The sequence below is a fragment of the Myotis myotis genome, unplaced genomic scaffold (genome assembly GCF_014108235.1).
Source record: "Myotis myotis isolate mMyoMyo1 unplaced genomic scaffold, mMyoMyo1.p scaffold_m19_p_16, whole genome shotgun sequence".
NCBI lineage: Eukaryota > Metazoa > Chordata > Mammalia > Chiroptera > Vespertilionidae > Myotis > Myotis myotis.
In genome coordinates this window covers 13804334-13822432 of record NW_023416320.1, presented here as the reverse complement: position 1 = coordinate 13822432, position 18099 = coordinate 13804334, and the positions used below count along the sequence as shown (strand labels likewise).

The 18099-nt window shown below is 36.1% G+C and overlaps 1 protein-coding gene across 35 annotated transcripts in view; it reads right to left on the bottom strand.

Annotated features, from left to right (window-relative positions):
- The window catches only part of RIMS2 (regulating synaptic membrane exocytosis 2), a 342905-nt gene that overhangs the window by 194210 nt on the left and 130596 nt on the right, over positions 1-18099 (bottom strand). For all 35 annotated transcript variants that reach the window (XM_036338001.1, XM_036338008.1, XM_036338005.1 and 32 more), the window contains one exon: positions 7362-8287. In XM_036338001.1, coding sequence (XP_036193894.1) covers positions 7362-8287 — 926 coding nt within the window. The remainder of the gene's footprint in view (positions 1-7361; positions 8288-18099) is intronic.

Sequence of the window (18099 nt, the reverse complement as noted above, 5' to 3'; positions counted from 1 at the left end):
AACTGTGTGATACTGTCCGCTTTCAAGGACTCTGTCTCTAATACTCACTACACATATCAAGAGAAAGCTAGGATTCCAAATGATTAAAACTTACAGAATGTAGAATATCAAGTTTATGATCCCTAGACAGATCCTAGAGAACACCAATCCTAAAAGAAGAGAAAAGGCTAATAATAAACAGAAATGAAAAAAAATACATATTCTGAAAAAGAAAAAGACTATCGGTTATATCTGTTACTCATGCTATCTTTTTCATGCTGGTTTACAGACATGAATTATTCTCCAAAGAGTAAAGAACATTTTAGAAGTAGTGGTTTGCCAATAACCACTATAACCAAAAGCCAAGCAATTAAATGTTGTTCCTGGAGTGTAATACAATATTAGTTTCAATGCTAAAACCTCCTAAAAATATTTAGTGGATAAAAAAAAAGAATTGCTTACACAAAAGAATAGTTGTGTATGAAAGTGACAAAAGAGATGCACTCAATTTCTATTAGTAAAAATAAAAGAAACTTTACTTTTATTATGAATTACTTATTGTGAAATAATATTTCAACTTTTTCAGAAATTACATTCTCATAAAATGAAAAATTGAAATAATTTTGTCAGGTAATTTGTGTAATTGACAACTAAGAATGAGTATCTACTTCCCATGCTTATATGCTCCTTCTTTGAAAAAGGATTTATGTTTAGACTAAATGTGCACATATATCTTTTTAAACTCTATTCATACTTTCACTTATTTAAAAATATTTACTAATCTCCTTCCATTTGCTATGCATTGTGCTAAGCTCTAGTGTATGGGGTTAAAAGATGAGACATACAACAGAGTGGAGATAAACACAATAAATAAGTCCTCAGTGTCACACAGGAAATTACAAGACACCGAGAGAGTATAATAATATCTAATTTAAATTTAGGGGTCAGTGAACACCTCTAAAGAAGTGATGTTTAAAGATGAGAGCTGAAATATGTGGCCTACAGGACACGTAAGGAGATAGGCAGATGGAAAGCGGAGGAAAGAACATTCCAGGAATAGCATGGTCCTGTGAAAGAACTGCTAGGACACCTGTGTGTCTGAACCCAAAGGAATGAGGGCAAACATAATGCTACAGGAGGCTGGTGAGGCAGCACAAACCAGCTTAGTGGGGCCTTTTTATGCCACATGAAAGACTGTGAATTTCATTTCTTGTAGGACTTTAAGTAAATGGTGATATAAACTGATTTACATTTTTAAAAGATGAATCTAATAGAGATTGAATTGGATGACACCAAGAGTTAAAAGGCATTTGCAATAATTCATGGGACAGGTGATTAGGGCTTTAACAAAGGTGTTGGCAACAGATGTGGTAAGAAAAGAGGAAACTGAGAGGCACTTTGGAGGTAGAATTAAGGTTTAAGAATATTATTTGGAAAATATTTGTAAGATTGAAGACTCATGCCTGGCCGGCATGGTTTAGTGGTTGAGTGTCGACCTATAAACCTGGAGGTCATGGTTTGATTCCTGGTCAGGGCACATGCCCGGGTTGCAGGCTTGATCCCCACCCAGTGTGGGACATGCAGGAGGCAGCCAATCGATGATGCTCTCTCATCATTGAGGTTTCTATCTCTCCCTCCCTCTTCTTCTCTGAAATCAACAAAAAATAAAATAAAAAAGACTTGAATTTGGGTCTTAAAAGGCATAGAGCTTAAAAAAAAAGAACAAAGACCCACTACAAATGATTAATATTTAAATTGTAAATGCCACGTAAGGATTAGCAGAAGAAAAAGGAAAATTAGAATTAATCAATAATGCAAGGAGCCATTAAACAGAAATAGTTATTAGGTTTCAGATAAGAGTTTGATAAGAATCTAGTTTAACTGATAGAACATACAGTCTGTTTCACTCTCAATGAAACAGACCATTGTAAACCAATAGTCTCTCAACCTCTACTTCCAAATTTAATACAATTAAATTTAACTCAGGATAGAAAATAAGTTTATTGCATGTCTGTTATGTGCCTGATGCTGTGCTAAGTGTTAAGTGTAAGATGAAACCAGCATGCTCCCTGCTTGGAAGCTAAGCCTGTAAGCAAACAAGAGTACTACGTTATGATAAATATGAAAATAGTTAAATGCAAGGCACAGATGTGGAGAAGACATGATTCCAAGAAGGTAGAAGTAATTATCATGGATGTATCCTAGAAAGGAAAATAGGCAGATTCTCACACAAGCTGGAGAAAAGGAAAGCCCAATGTATGTATAACTTTCCCGAATGAGTTAGTCAAACATAATGCAGTCAAATATAGCAGAACAAACTGAACCACCAAGCAAAATAGAGACAGACTCATAGATAAAGAGCAGACAGACTGCTTGGGTCAGGGTGGAGGGTAAGGTGGGTAAAGGGACTGAAAAAAAGAGAGAGAGAGAACTCAACAGAACACACCACCAGGAAATAAACCCACATGTACTTGGTCAATTAATATATGCCAAAAGCGGGAAGAACATACAATGGGATAAAGACAAGTTTAGTCAACAAATGACATTGGGAAAATTGAACAGATACAGGCAAAAACTGGAACTAGACCACCTTCTCACACCATACACAAGAATAAACTCAAAGTGGATTAAAGATATAAATGTAAGACTTGAAACCATAAAACCCTTAGAAAAAACGAAGGCAGTAAAATATCTGACATTTCTCTTAGCAATATTTTTTTCTGACATATCTCCTCCGGCAAAGGAAACAAACAAAAAAAAATAAACAAAGGGGACTACATCAAACTTAAAAGGTTTGCACAGCAAAGGAAAGCATCACCAAAATAAAACAAGGTACTGAATGGAAGATGTTCGCCAATGATGCATATGATAAGGGAGTTAGTATCCAAAATTTATTAAGAATTCAGGCAACTCAACAATAATAATAATAATAATAATAATAATAATAATAAACAATCCAATTTAAAACTGGGCAGATGACCCCGATACTTCTCCAAAGAGGACACACAGATGACCTATAGACATGTAAAAAGATGCTCAATGTCACTAATCATCAGAGAAATGCAAAGTAAAACCACAATAAACTATCACCTCACACCTGCTAGAATGGCTTATTAATAAAACAACAAACAAGTATTGATGAGGATGTGGAGAAAAGGGAACCCTCCTTCACTGTTGGTGGGAATGCAGACTGGTGCAGTCTTTATGGAAAACAGTATGGAGTTTCCTCAAGAAATAAAAATGTAACTGTCTTATGACCCAGTGATCCAACTCCTGTGTATATATCTAAAGAAACCCAAAACACTAATTTGAAAGACTATATGCACCCCTATGTTCATCGCAGCATTATTTACAGTAGCCAAGATACAGAAGGAACCCAAATGCCCATAAATAGACAAGTGGATAAAAAGCTGTGATTATGTGTATATATATATATTTCTAAGCCATAAAAAAAGAATGAGTCTTACCAAACTATCGATAGATTCAATGCAATCCCAATTAAAATACCAACAGCATATTTCACAGATCTAGAACAAATACCCCAAAAATTTATATGAAGCAAAAAAAGACCCCAAATAGCCACAGCAATCTTAAGAAAGAAGAACAAAGTTGGAGGGATCAAAATACCAGATATGAAATTATACTACAAAGCTGCTGTAATCAAAACAACCTGATACTGGCACAAGAACAGGCATACAGATCAATGGAACAGAACTCAAACCAAGCCATTATGCTCAATTAGTATTTGACAAAGGAAGCAACAACATACACTGGAATAAAGACAGTCTCTTCAATACATGGTTTTGGGGAAATTGGGCAAGTACAGGCAAAATAATGAAAGTAGAGCACCAACTTACACCATACACAAGAATAAATTCAAAATGGATAAAAGACTTAAATGTAAGTTGTGAAACCGTAAAAACCCTAGAAGAAACCATAGACAGCAAAATCTCAGACATCTCTCATAGCAATATGTTTGCTGATACATCTCCGACGGCAAGGAAAACAAAGAGAAAATAAACAACTGGGACTACATCAAAATAAATAGCTTCTGCACAGCAAAAGAAACAATCAACAAAATGAAAAGAGAGCCCACTGCATGGGAGAACATATTTGCCAATGACACACCTGATAAAGGGTTAATTACCAAAATATATAAGGAACTCATATAACTTAATACAAGGAAGACAAACAATCCAATTAAAAAATGGGCAGAGAGCCTAAATAGACACTTCTCCAAAGCCGACATACAGATGGCCAAGAGACATATGAAAAAATGCTCAAAGCCACTGGTCATCAGAGAGATGCAAATTAAAACAACAATGAGGTATCACCTCACTCCTGTCAGAATGGCTACCATCAACAAATCAACAAATGACAAATGCTGGCGAGGATGTAGTGAAAAGGGAACCCTAGTACGTTGCTGGTAAGAATAGGGACTGGTACAGCCATATGGAAACAGAGTTTCCTCAAATAATTAAATATGGAACTCCATTTGACTCAGCGATCCCACTTCTAGGAATATATCCTAAGAAATCCAAAACACCAATCAGAAAGAATGTATGCAACCCTATGTTTATAGCAGCACAATTTACAATAGCTAAGATCTGGAAACAGCCCAAGTGTCCATCGGTAGATGAGTGGATAAAAAAAGCTGTGGTACATTTATACCATGGAATACTATGCAGCAGTAAAAAAAGAAAGAAAGAAAGAAAGAAAGAAAGAAAAAGAATCTCTTACCCTTTGATACAGCATGGAGGGACCTGTATAGTATTATGCTAAGCGAAATAAGCCAGTCAGAGAAAGACAGAAATCACATGATCTCACTCAGATGTGGAATCTAATGAACAAAATAAACTGTTGAACAAAATAGATCCAGAAACATAGAAGCATGGAAGAGACTGTCCGGTCTCAGAGGGAAGGTAGGGGTGGATGGGTGGGAAGAGATCAACCAAAGAACTTGTATGCATATATGCGTAACCCATGGACACAGACAATTGGGTGGTGAAGGCCTGGAGGGAGGAGAAGCAGATACAAGCGAAGTTCCCTGCCCTCTCCCTATTTGCCTAAAAGCAGGACATGTATTTGGAAAGGTGATCCCTCCCCCTTCTCTAACAGGAGGACAGAAGTTAACCACTGGATATAATTCCTGACCTTATAAGCACCACAGGAGTCAACATAACAAACCCTGCTAAAATTAGCCCTTCTCTTCAATTAGTTCCTACAATTTGTCACCCCTAGAAGCTGAAAGTCCTTTTCCTTTGTCCTGTCCTGTCTTTAAAAATGTATTGTTCTTGTGTTATATAAGCCCAAATTCTAACCATCCCTTTGAGCTTCTCCTGGCTGAGTGCTCCTATATATGTGTGCAATGCACATGATAGTAAATTGGTTTTTCTCTTGTTAATCTGTCTTTTGTCAGTCTAATTTATAGGACCCCAGCCAATGAACCTAGATGCAGAGGTGGTAAAAGAGTTAAGTTCTTCCTCCTCTACACCTCCCAGTATAACTTTAGAAACAGGATAGTTCAATGAACCAATTAAGATTATGACTAAAGTGTTATTGACCCCAAGAGATAATCTGAAAGGAATATGCATCTTTAGGGTAGCTGGCCTCCCCAATTAGGAACATGAAGTGAATCTCTTCCTGTATGTTACCCAGTCAAGTTTTATAGCTTTCTTCATGTAGGCCCTCCTCATGTCTTATTATTTATTTTAAATCACATCTTCTGTTTTTAGTTCAGAACGTAAACTCCTTTTCATTTATATTTTCTAATTGTTTTTCATACAATATTAATTTCACACCCAGCTGCCTTCTTGAATCCCTTTATTGATCTCCATTCATTCTTATAAACATGAAATCAATTATTCCTCCAACAGTGTTAGAAAATTGTGTGTGTGGAGGTGGGGGAGGATGGTACAATGGATTCACGTTAGATACTCACCTATCTGGTGTGTTTTGGCATACACCAAAATAAATTAAAGAAAGATTAAGAAGTTTAAAATTTTTTAAATTAATAATAAAATCATGAGAAATTAGAGTTAAATATTCAACTAATTTGGGGATGAATAAAGATTTTCTGGAGATAAAAGGAAAAGGGAAAAAAAACAACAAATATAAAGACTTAGCTATATTATGTTCAATATTTCCCAATGACCAAAGAAAATTAGTAGGTAAACATCAAAATGTGAAATGCACTTGGAACAGATGACAGTTAATTGAGCAAATAAAAAACTCTTATAAAATCAATAAGACAAAAACAAATTAATACCCAATAGGAACATGAGCAGAAGAAATAAACGGAATGATAATTCATAGAAGATATCAAACACCAATTTACATACAAAATATTCAACCACACAATCCAATTCAAATTAAAATGAGATAGCATTTTTTGTGGTGTATTCAAATAGCAAAGATATGGTGCATCTAGCCCAAAAGCTCAAGCCTATTTGATGATGAAAGCATATGACAGGAATATAGAGTGTTATAACCTTTTTGGAAAACAGGATGTTAATCTGAAGTAAAAGCTTAAAAAAATCAAAGCACAAATATATATTTGTGAAATACTAAGAGATATAGGCAAAAATTATGCATAAACATAACCATTATAATATCATTTATAATAACAACTGGAAGCAACTGCAATGCCCCAAATAAAGGAATAGTTAGTTTGTGGTATATCCTTACGATAGAATAGTGCAGCCATTTAAAACATATTTCTGAAGAATATCTAATGGCTTGAGAAAAGCGAGTGATATGGTATCAATTGAAAAAAAAATCCTAACACATACATAGGAAAAAGAGAAGAAATACAACGAAATGTTAATAATGGTTACATTTGGGGAACAGGATTATGGATAACTTGTATTTCACTCTTTACACTCTGAGGAATTTTTCAGATGTTCTCTAGTAAACATATTGTTACAGTGGGGCCTTGACTTACGAGTTTAATTCGTTCCGAGACCGAGCTCGTTAAGGAGCTCGTTACCTCAAATTACTCTACCAACTCAATGCAAAAAATCCACGGAGAGACAGCTGGTATCTCAAAAAACTCGTTAGCCGGGACACTCGTAAGTCAAGGCCCTACTGTACTTTTAAAAGGAAACACAAAAGAGGTTATGCAGCTAATAGATAAAAATATGCCATCAAGTAGCGTAAGAAAATTTTCAGAAACAAAGCAAAAAACAAAACAAAACAAAAAAACAGTTTTAAAACTCAACAGACCTACAGAGGATGTTCACATTTTATAACTGGAAATTTTCTTCACGCGACCAACACCATTAAAACACTTTTTAAATAAAAGTAGGACTATCTAACTTTTAAATGTCTACTCTCCTCTAATCAATTGCAGGGAGTTGTGTGGTCACAATAGAGCAGCTTACCTTTCTCACTGACACTCTCACTTTCAATCTCAACATCATCACAGCTTGTGTATTCGGGTGTGGACGCGAGTTCCTCCTCCGAGCTGCTCAGTGACACCTGGCGCATTTTACCTCCTTTCTTGGATTTGTGAGGCTTCGGTGGCGGCGGTCGCACCGACTCGGACTGGTCGGAGCTGAGAGAATCATTCCTGAGCATCGTTTCCATTTTTTCCCGTTTCGTTTTCCTCACAGCGGAGCTAGGGTCTAAGTGGTGTTGCTTCCTTAGGGAGTCGGTCCGCCTCATGTCTTGTCGATCAATGGGTATTGGACTCCTCCGGGGGGTCGGAGGGCTATGGTTTGTGGTCCTTTGTGGATATGAACTTGGCCCCTGAGCCTCTCGAGTTCTTTCCATGGAATAGGATCGCTGATTTTCCATGGCAGCTCTACGTTCAGATATAGATCTCTGCCTTGATGGCCGCTCCATCCTTAGCACAGAAATCCTGGAATCTTCCAGTTCGGCATTTGCCAAAGAAACATCACTATGTCTTCTCTCGTGCCGTGCTCTGGACACTTCGGCATGAATGCGCATTTGTTCCTCATAGGGCTGTGGCTTGACTGGATAACGGGCCAAATTTGGATCACTGCGATAGCGTGCCTGGTATTCCTCCTCTCTCCTCTGTCTCTCATACTCATCTCTGCTTTCCGCGTCCTCGTCATCGACAATATACTCTTTGGAATGCCTATGACTTCTCCTGTTGGGGTCCCTGTAATTTATGTGATCAGATTCTTCATAAAACTGAGGTTCGCGCTGAGACCGCCTGTCAGCATAATCCGATGGAGACCTAGGCATTGCGCTATCTGAAGGCGCATACTGTGAATATTCCTCTCTTTCTTCCCGTTGGTCGTATCTTCTATTCTGATCTCTGGACACTGATGGACTTCTTTTCCTAAGTAATCAAAGAAAAAAAATGATGAGAAGAGCAACGTTTAAATAATTCTACATTTCACTGATTCACAGAAAGGTTGGTGGATACATTCAAATGGTTCTTTTTGCTTCTTTGTTAAACTTCCTTTCAAACTCATGCCAAAACAAAAGTTTTACTTAAATGCATTCTATTTAGTTCAAATAGGAAATTCAAAAGATACTTTTGATGTGGTTATTAAAAGACTGATACACTACATATGAAATGTACTTATTCAGAACTTAGATAACCATCAAATTCTGCTGATGTAAAACAGTTTTTTCTAATTTCCTTGCCTGGCTCCAACTTCAGCTATCTCCCAACTGTTATTCAGAAACTTTAAAAAAAAAAAAAATCCCACCTTCCATTCTCTCCATTCTGACACCTTGGTATGAAAATTGCTTAACAAAATAATGAAGTCAAACCGACTTGGCTCAGGAGTTGAATACTTTCTAACTAAAGCTAAGTGTTGTCGCTACGTGAAATAAGCCAGTCAGAGAACAAGGATCATATGATCTCACTCATGGGTGGAATCTAGTGAACAAAATAAACTGACAAACAAAATAGATCCAGAGACATAGAAGCATGGAACAGACTGACGATTCTCAGAGGGAGGGTGGGCATAGGGGAGTGGGGGGTGGGAGAGATTAACCGAAAATTTATATGCATATATGCATAACCCATGGACACAGACAATAGGGCGGTGAAGGCCTGGCAGGGCTGAGTGGGATGGAGGGGGTCAATGGAGAAAAAAAGGGGACATCTGTAATACTTTCAACAATAAAGATAAACTTTTTAAAAAATCATTTTTCATTCATCCACCTATGTAAATCACTTCTGGCATCGGGTCCTCTAAGTCTTCCTCTTATCATCACAGCTCCAACCCTTCCTTTCTGCTCTAACTTGAAATAAGCAATTTAAATAAGTGCCAACAATAATGACTTATTCATCACAAAACCCCTGAAGTCAGAAAGGACTGCTATTCTTATTCCACCTTCATTAAGGACGATAGGCCAGCTCAATGACATTTCTCAAGCGTCACATCTGACCCCTCATATTCCTTATAGCCTCAGAGAAAGACACTATATGTTGTATCTGCCCCCTCCCCCCCGCAACGCTGATACAGCCAGATGGACCTTGCAGTCACACTCAGTATTAATGCTTTTTGTCAACAAAATATACACATTGTCCTCTTCTCTGGCACAAACTCAGAAAATGTCAACCGCTAGCCACGAGAAGCAATAGAACTGGGATCCTGAATATGACAGAAGAGGTTTAGAATAACTGCTATGAAAACTGTGTCAGAAGACATGAACAGGAGATAATGAAGTGATAGTGGGATCACTTGAATTTATGGGATCGCTTGAATGTAAAGATGACCAATGTTAGACAGCTCAGCTGTGAATTTCTCAGACAGTATTTTTTGACCCGAAACCAAGAACAGAGAAAAGATACATGTGGAATGATGTAACCCAGCAACATCATCTCTGTCCTCTAAAGTCTCCTGTGTGTCCCTGGGTCCCTTTCCCCCATACCTGCAGTATAGTTTGTGGATGTATCAATGAGGGTTCATTACAGAAAACAGAAGTCACTCTGGGTTTTCCAGGTAGGAAAGGTTTTAATAAAGGAATCAGAAGCTACAAAACTGGTATCTCATTGTAGTTCTGGTTTGCATTTCCTCAAAAGCTAGTGAAGTTGAGCATCTTTTCAGATATCTATTAGTCATTTGCGTGTCTTCTTGGGAGAAGTGTGTTTGGGGTCCTCTGCCCATTTTTAAAAATATGTTTTTATTGATTTCAGAAAGAGGCAGGGAGAGTGAGAGAGGGGTAGAAACATGAATGATGATAGAGAATCATTGATGGGCTGCCTCCTGCATGCTCTCCACTGGGGATCGAGCCTGCAACCCGGACATGTACCCTGGCCAGGAATCCAACCGTGATCTTCTGGTTCATGGGTCGACGCTCAACCACTCAGCCACGCCGGCCAGGCAAGAGGGTAAATGATTTTAAAACTCTCTCCAATTTCTTAGGAACTATGATATTATAATATTGATACCACAGCTTCATCAAGTTAATATGCCTAAATGAAAGCTTAAAGCATCACAAAAACAAAACAAAAAACAACAACAATACGAATATACTGTCAAGATGAATATTTTTAGCATAGTCATATCTCACTAACTGGCTAGTTATATCTACAGACTTTACTACAATACTGAGATAAATGAAAATTTCTCTAAAGAACATGAAAGCATCAGTTCCTTCTCAAACTGACCATCTAACCTCCATTAGATGCAGACTTTATGCTAAGAATTCAAGTACATTTGGGTATGTAAAAAATCATGTAATTTTTTCCAATCTAAGTTAATGAACATAGAGTGTCTCTAGAAATGCAGCAGTCACTCATAAGCCTTACTAATAGCAAGAAATTGGTACTGTTCCAAGAGTAAAATCCTAGAGTTTCACCGATGTATATGATACATAGGAAATAATTGTTTAAATTTTAGTTGGAGGGTGTTTGATTAAATAAATTCTACTTTCTGTAAAATTCAATCTGAGCTGAATAAGAAATTATGTAGCTATACATAAACATATGAAAGAAAGAAACAATTTTCAGAAAATGTTAAAGGGGAAATTGGATATTTTGAAGGCAATTCAACATAATGGTGACTTTCTTCCTCGCGGAACTTCCCTGCGTAATCTTATGCATTTCTATCCAAGATTACCAATAACACCTCTAAAATGCTGGGTTTCGTAAGGGCTGGCAACCTGGATCTAAGGAGGCTGAAACAGACGAGGTGGTCAACCACTGAATTAGAGAACACATGTTGAATTAGAGAACTGATTAAATCTCCCTTAAACTATCTCTACTTCTCATGGCTTGTTCTTTTTTTTCTATATTGAAACGCACTGATGGCTAAAATAGTCTAGTTATTTCCTTTCCCTTTGTGCCCCAGCAGTAAACAGCACCTCAAGTGAAAGGAAGGAACTACTTTGATTAGTGGTGTAACTCAGCTCTAGTATATGTTAATTTGGCTCTTGTCTTGGGCTTCAGAAACCAACTCTTGTTTATAAAATGACTTCTTTGGCAAAATATGTTTTGAGTATCAATCACTTTACAACTAAATATTTAGAACAAAAACTTCTTTGCAACTTAGGGATGTCTAGTAATATACTTAACATCTAGTATTATATTTAACATCTAGTAATATATTTAACATCTACTATTATAGGACAGAAGTAGAATAAAAAGTAAAACAGAACACTTAAGTCCCTGAGGAATTAGCATGAATTTTTTAAAGTAAGTAGGATATAAATATAGTGAGCCTTTAATAACACAAGGAATATATTTCATTTTATTAATAAATAAGAACATTTACTTAGATAATTCAGTTCCAGGAAAAAGAATATTAACCATTCGTCCTTAGCAAGTCATATAGGTGCTTTTTAAAAATCATACCTTCAATAAATTGAATTCAATATTAAATCCAGCAATCACTTTATTCTAGAGATTATGAAATTTGCCTAAAACATGTGAATCATATTGTAGATACTGATTTGTACTGGATTTAAGTAAAAATAGAATAGTGGTGACAATTTCTGAAATTTCTGAAACTATTGTCACTGTTACTTAACATGGAATTAGGTTTCTAAAAATATGGTTAAGTTACCTTACAGTATATTAAAGGTATGCTAGGAGGTAAGATTTTATTCTAAAGAATATTCTTACCAAACAATAAAGAATCTAAAATTAGTTACTCCAAAATATTAAAATACCCTGTCAAAACAATTTTTAACAACTATATTGTGAATTATTGCATATTCTATTTTGACATATTTTTCAGGAATTGATGAAAATTCAACTACTGTATCTCTAATCTCTAGTTTCGCTACTGGTCTTTATAAACAAGCCTTAGTATTTATTATTATCAGTTGGAAAATATTTTATAGGTAAAATAATATAATGATAGTTTCTAAACTTCCCTATATAATCATGAAGCATTTAACAGTATCTGACCCATAAATTATAATTCAGAAAAATAGAGCAACTCATCTAAGATATTACATCTCACTTAATCCTTCAAAGACTATGAAAAATTAAGAGGCAGAATCCAAAATTATGCCTTTCTTTAGAATAAAATGTATTTGTGACATTATATAGTGCTTTAATTTTTATGCCTATACATTCTATCAATCCCAATTTCTGACCAATACAATATCAGTATATATTTATATTCACTCTATATTAGCCTAATACCTTTTCATCTTCTCTTTATTGAAACCTAGATTGTTAGAATCGTTTTCTTTTTCACTACATTATAGTCACCTTAATTGGAACCAGTTTATAGAAAATCACATATAGAAATATACTATTTCGACTTTAATCAGAAGCATTTCTGTTCATTGTTTATAACTGTTGTAATATGGACTAACCATCAATCTACGTATTTCTAAATATTCTGGCTATGTATTCACACTTGACTAGATAGTTTGAGCAAGAAACTACCAATTAATCTCTTTAAAATTTCATGTCTAAAAATTATACTAACTGATGGGGAAACTCTAAATGAAAAGATTCTTTCCCAATTAAAGTCACTTTCCCAATTTCCCAAAGGCAGTCTCAATGCATATACTGTACAGTAATTCATTGTATTTTTACATAGCTTCTTTTTTAATATTTACAACATTTACATGCCTATGTAGTTTCTGTTATCATGCCACCGGTATATTATCAATACTGACCATACATATACTATAAAATAATCAAGTTTCTGAAAATATAATCCAGTAAGCATGTAAAAACGTTTATAAGGACAGTAAATGATTAGATGGAAACAAGTTTTAATGTCCATATGTTTTTAACTTTTAAGACCTATGTAATTTTTCAAAATCATAAGGACACTAAGAGTAGAGTGAAGGATTAAAAATTAGTAATTTCTGTAAATTCAAATTGCATATTATTACAGTTAAGTGCTATGTATATGAAAATGTCTTAGTCATAATCTTTATTACAGAGCTCATTTTAAAAACTGTCATTTTATAAATGAAAAAATAGAAACAACATTTAAAGAATCAATAATCTGAAAAAAGACCATCTTTTTTAAAGCTTTCTACTGCATGGATACTGCTAAATACACTAAAATGATACCTCATTCATTCAATTACACACGCTAACCATATAGTTTAAACATAACATTGCAATCAAATGGTGAAACTTGAAGCTGTTAAGACACATTAAATCAAGGATTTAAAAGACGTATACGATCCTGTAAAACATGAAATATATAGGGTCCATTCCTATAATTCCTACAAAAAGCTTTTAACAAATCAAACCATTTATATTCATTAAAAACCATAAAACAGATTTATCTTTTATTACATACCACAATAGTTAACAAATTGTTACAGTTTTACCTTTTGCTCAACCAATGCACATCTGTCGAGCACGAAGCATCATGTTGACAAAAATGCATGGACACAGGGCCAGGCGGTGCTTTCACTTAATCCTTCTAGCTCTAGCAAAATCACAGGAGCCATCCTTAATCAGATGATTTGAATGTCTCTGTTTGCTTACCATCATTTTATTTCAAAAGCCAATTACTGAAAAGTTACACATAAAACAACATTCATTTGTGGATGGAGTCATAAAATCCTCTAGGAGTGGGCCTGTTAAGGAAAAGGTTATTCTTTAATGCTGTTACTATGTGACTGTATATAGCTCCAGGTCAAGGGAGAATGTACCCTGTAAGGAGGATTATGGTACTTAGCTGATTAGTGCCTCACAGTACTGGACGCCAAATGCATCCTACATCCAAGGCATTTCTAGACAATATACTCAAAACAGACTCAGAAATGAGTAAGCCATGTTCTCCTATATGAATGATAGTATTTTTAAAATAACAAAATTCATTGTGTTTGTTATTGATATGTCTACTACACTGCTTTTCCTATGAAATGTATACTGATAAGGAAAGACGGCGATGGTTTAATAGGTCTACTCTATAATTTTTTTTCAATTATTCAAGAGAATGTTTCCCCAAAGTGGTTATGGGGGCAGAAAGTAATAGTTTCTGTAGAAATTTTATAAAAAATGTGTTTTGTAAACTGAAAAGTTGGTTAGACAGTGAGTTTAAATCAAGCTTTGCTTATTCTAATGTATCATTTAACCTCTCAATGCCTCTAGTCCAGTGATGGCGAACCTATGACACGCGTGTCAGAGGTGACACGCGAACTCATTTTTTTGGTTGATTTTTCTTTGTTACATGGCATTTAAATATATAAAATAAATATCAAAAATATAAGTTTTTGTTTTACTATGGTTGCAAATATCAAAAAATTTCTATATGTGACACGGCACCAGAGTTAAGTTAGGGTTTTTCAAAATGCTGACACGCCGAGCTCAAAAGGTTCGCCATCACTGTTCTAGTCAATCATTCAAAGAAAATAAAAACAGAAAAGAAGGAAACACCACAAATACCCTTTATACCTAAAGCCAATTATCTAGGTGTTACTATTACACTTCTGAAAATTACATTTAACTATTTTAATAAACTTAAATAAAACTAAGAAAAGGCCAGTGTTGGAAGAGTGGGGAGAGTTGCAAAAGTCCTGCACTGTTTTCTGGTCTCCTGAGTTTCACATTTAAACACGGGTCTAGTATATGTGGCAGCACCATCCTCCATCTGTGCAGAATCCATACAGAATATTTTCCTAGAATTAAGTATGGATCTTGGAGAGATTGTGAGAGGTGTGAGGACAAATAAAGGCCTTTCTCTCCTCTGGGACTCCTAAAAATGACTTAGTAGATTCTTGAAGCAGAAATGCAATAAAAATTCGAGATAATTCATTTTCATAGGAATGTTAACCAATAATAAAGTCCAACCATTTATACCCCGTAGTTCATAATAAACTGGGGGGGAAAAAATCCCACAGAAGATGTTGATTCTTCCAAGCTTGTAAGTCCAGAAATTTCAGAAACATTATAGTATTAGCCAAAACTCACACTACTGATTTTTCTTATTTGTAGTATACCAAGACAAATAAACTCACAAAATACCCAAAATACTACTCTTAAGTAAACAAGCAAAAGATGTGCCTTCAAAGCATGAATCTTGAAAATATCAACCTCTTCACTCCCCGAAATACTGAATCTCTCTTGTGCCATTTTGTTAATTTGTAAGAGTGATTTGAGAACTTAAGTGGTTGTTTTCAGAGATGTAGGGAAAACTATATTGCTTGACATAGGGAGAGATGAAGAGTTCAAGGAAAGCTGCTTCTTAGTAACAGAACAGCAAGAGTCTCTGAAAAATAGAGCTGCAGCTCTATCAATTAGCCTGTCACTAACCTGCATGAGAATACAACTCAATCAAATTATTTCCGAGAGTGACCGGTACAAAGAAAGCACTTGCTAAACAAGATTTTTCTTGGAAGAGAATTCATGGTAACAAATCAATACAGTACTGTTTGGAGCAACTACCATGACAAAACAAAAAACATACAAGAGATATTTCATTTAAAAGTTGGAATCTTCATTATACCAGTATTTGTGGCAATAGATATTTTCCTATGTACCTCCTCCTATATGTTTATGTGTCAATAAGTACACACATAGCATTTTATATATATATATATATACATATATATATATATATATATTTGATACAAAGCTGAAGAAAGTGACATAAATTGGTTCTACATAATCTGCAATTCCTATCTGGCTCAATTAAATCAATGAAAGAAACCCAACATATCTTCCAGAATGTTCTCTCTCAGGCAGAGAAAACAGCACCTGCCATCTGCGTGCCAGCGTGATAGGCGGGTGCTCCTCAGCTCCCTCCACCAGCGTCACACTGCTTCAATGAGGCATCAGTCAGCCCCACTGGCTGCAGTGTATTCTCTTCAAGACAGGCCCCCTGGAAGCTTTATACTTCCAGTCCAGTAAAATACTGTAAAATGGACTCGTTGGCAGACTGTCTTCAAAAGTGACTGTTTTCAAAAGTGGTATATACACACTAATATCTTGGGGTGTCACTGCTTTCACGTCATTCCTACTCTCAGAAAGTCTGCCCCAAACCCTACACACATAAAAACATTAAAACATGATAGGCATTTTAAGAACTATTTACCAAGGTAGAGAAAATAGCATTGCCCCCCAGAGAGCAAAACTTCCATAAAACACCTCCTTTTTAAGAACCTGTTCTGTTCTTGAAACCTCTTACTAGCGTGTTCCCCACACTCTTTTTTTTAAAAAATATATTTTATTGATTTTTTACAGAGAGGAAGGGAGAGAGAGAGTCAGCAACATCGATGAGAGAGAAACATCGACCAGCCGCCTCCTGCACATCCCCCACCGGGGATGTGCCCGCAACCCAGGTACATGCCCTTGACCGGAATCGAACCTGGGACCTTTCAGTCCGCAGGCCGACGCTCTATCCACTGAGCCAAACCGGTTTCGGCCCCACACTCTTTTTAAAAATTTATCTTTATTGTTGAAAAGTATTACAGATGCCCCTTTTCCTTCTACACTGACCCCCTCCACTCCACACCCACCCCCCACCCCCAGGCCTTCCCCACACTATTGTCTGTGTCCACGGGTTATGCATATATGCGTATAAATTTTTTGGTTAATCTCTCCCCACCCACCTTCACCTTCCCTCTGAGATTCATCAGTTTGTTTCATGCTTCTATGTCTCTGGATCTATTTTGTTCATCAGTTTATTTTGTTCATTAGATTCCACATATGAGTGAGACCACACACTCTTTTGTTTAAAAAAACAACAACAGTGATGCTTACTGAAGTAAGGCCCCAAATAAGTAGAACCATAATGTCTGGAAGACACTGGCGGGGCTGAGCTTTGTTAAAGAAGGCTGTTAAATTTCACCAAGTGCTTCTGAAACACGATGTTCTCTTTTAACCACCACATTGCAAGAGGGATGTCAAGGAAAAGGCTTGTTTGAGACATTGAGGATGATGAGATGCCCAGATTAGGCACTGCAGTTAGGACTTTCTTTTGAATGTATCCATGTTTTTTAATATAAATCCTGCCCCCCCCAAAAAAAAAAAATTATTCCTTTTACCACTTTTATAGCAAAGTTTCTTCAGCAGTCTTAAAAATACCTGATAGAAAATAATATCACATTGTGAACTTAATTGCTTAACCTTTAATTTATGCCTGTTCTCTAAAAATGTGTTATATAACAGGCTAAAAATAGGTGAATTTTTGGATTACTTAAAGTCTTCTGAATGAAGAAAATAGAACATGTATTTTGGAAAGAACTGTAAGGAATATCTGTTGTTTGGCCCTCTACCATCTGTCTTCCTTCTTTCTTGAAAGAGAAGGAATGGCTCCTCCATCCTCAGCTTTGCAGTTTGGACTGAATTGAGTACATCCCTGCGTAATACCTACCACAATGAGCAAAGCTGGGCCCGTCACAGTGACTCTTACAGACAGACTCTGTCTGACGGTGCCGAGACCCAGACTCCCTGTGTTAGCAGTGAGAATCCGGGTGACCTCAGAGCTCCTAGAAGTCAATTTAGGGTCATGAATTGGAAGAATCCTCCCAAAATGGAGTAAAAATCCACTTAGTGAGAACTGAACATAGAAAGAAATTAGGCCCATGTTATATGAAATTCAGGATCGATCCTCACCTGATTCAACATGTACCTCTCGAGTTCTCAATCAGGTAACTCAATCAATTCCCTTTATGTGTTAAGCCAGTTTCAGCTGGGTTTTCTATTCCTTGCACCTGAAGTCTTCTTGACTAACACAGAGTCTGCGACACAGACTCTAAAATCAC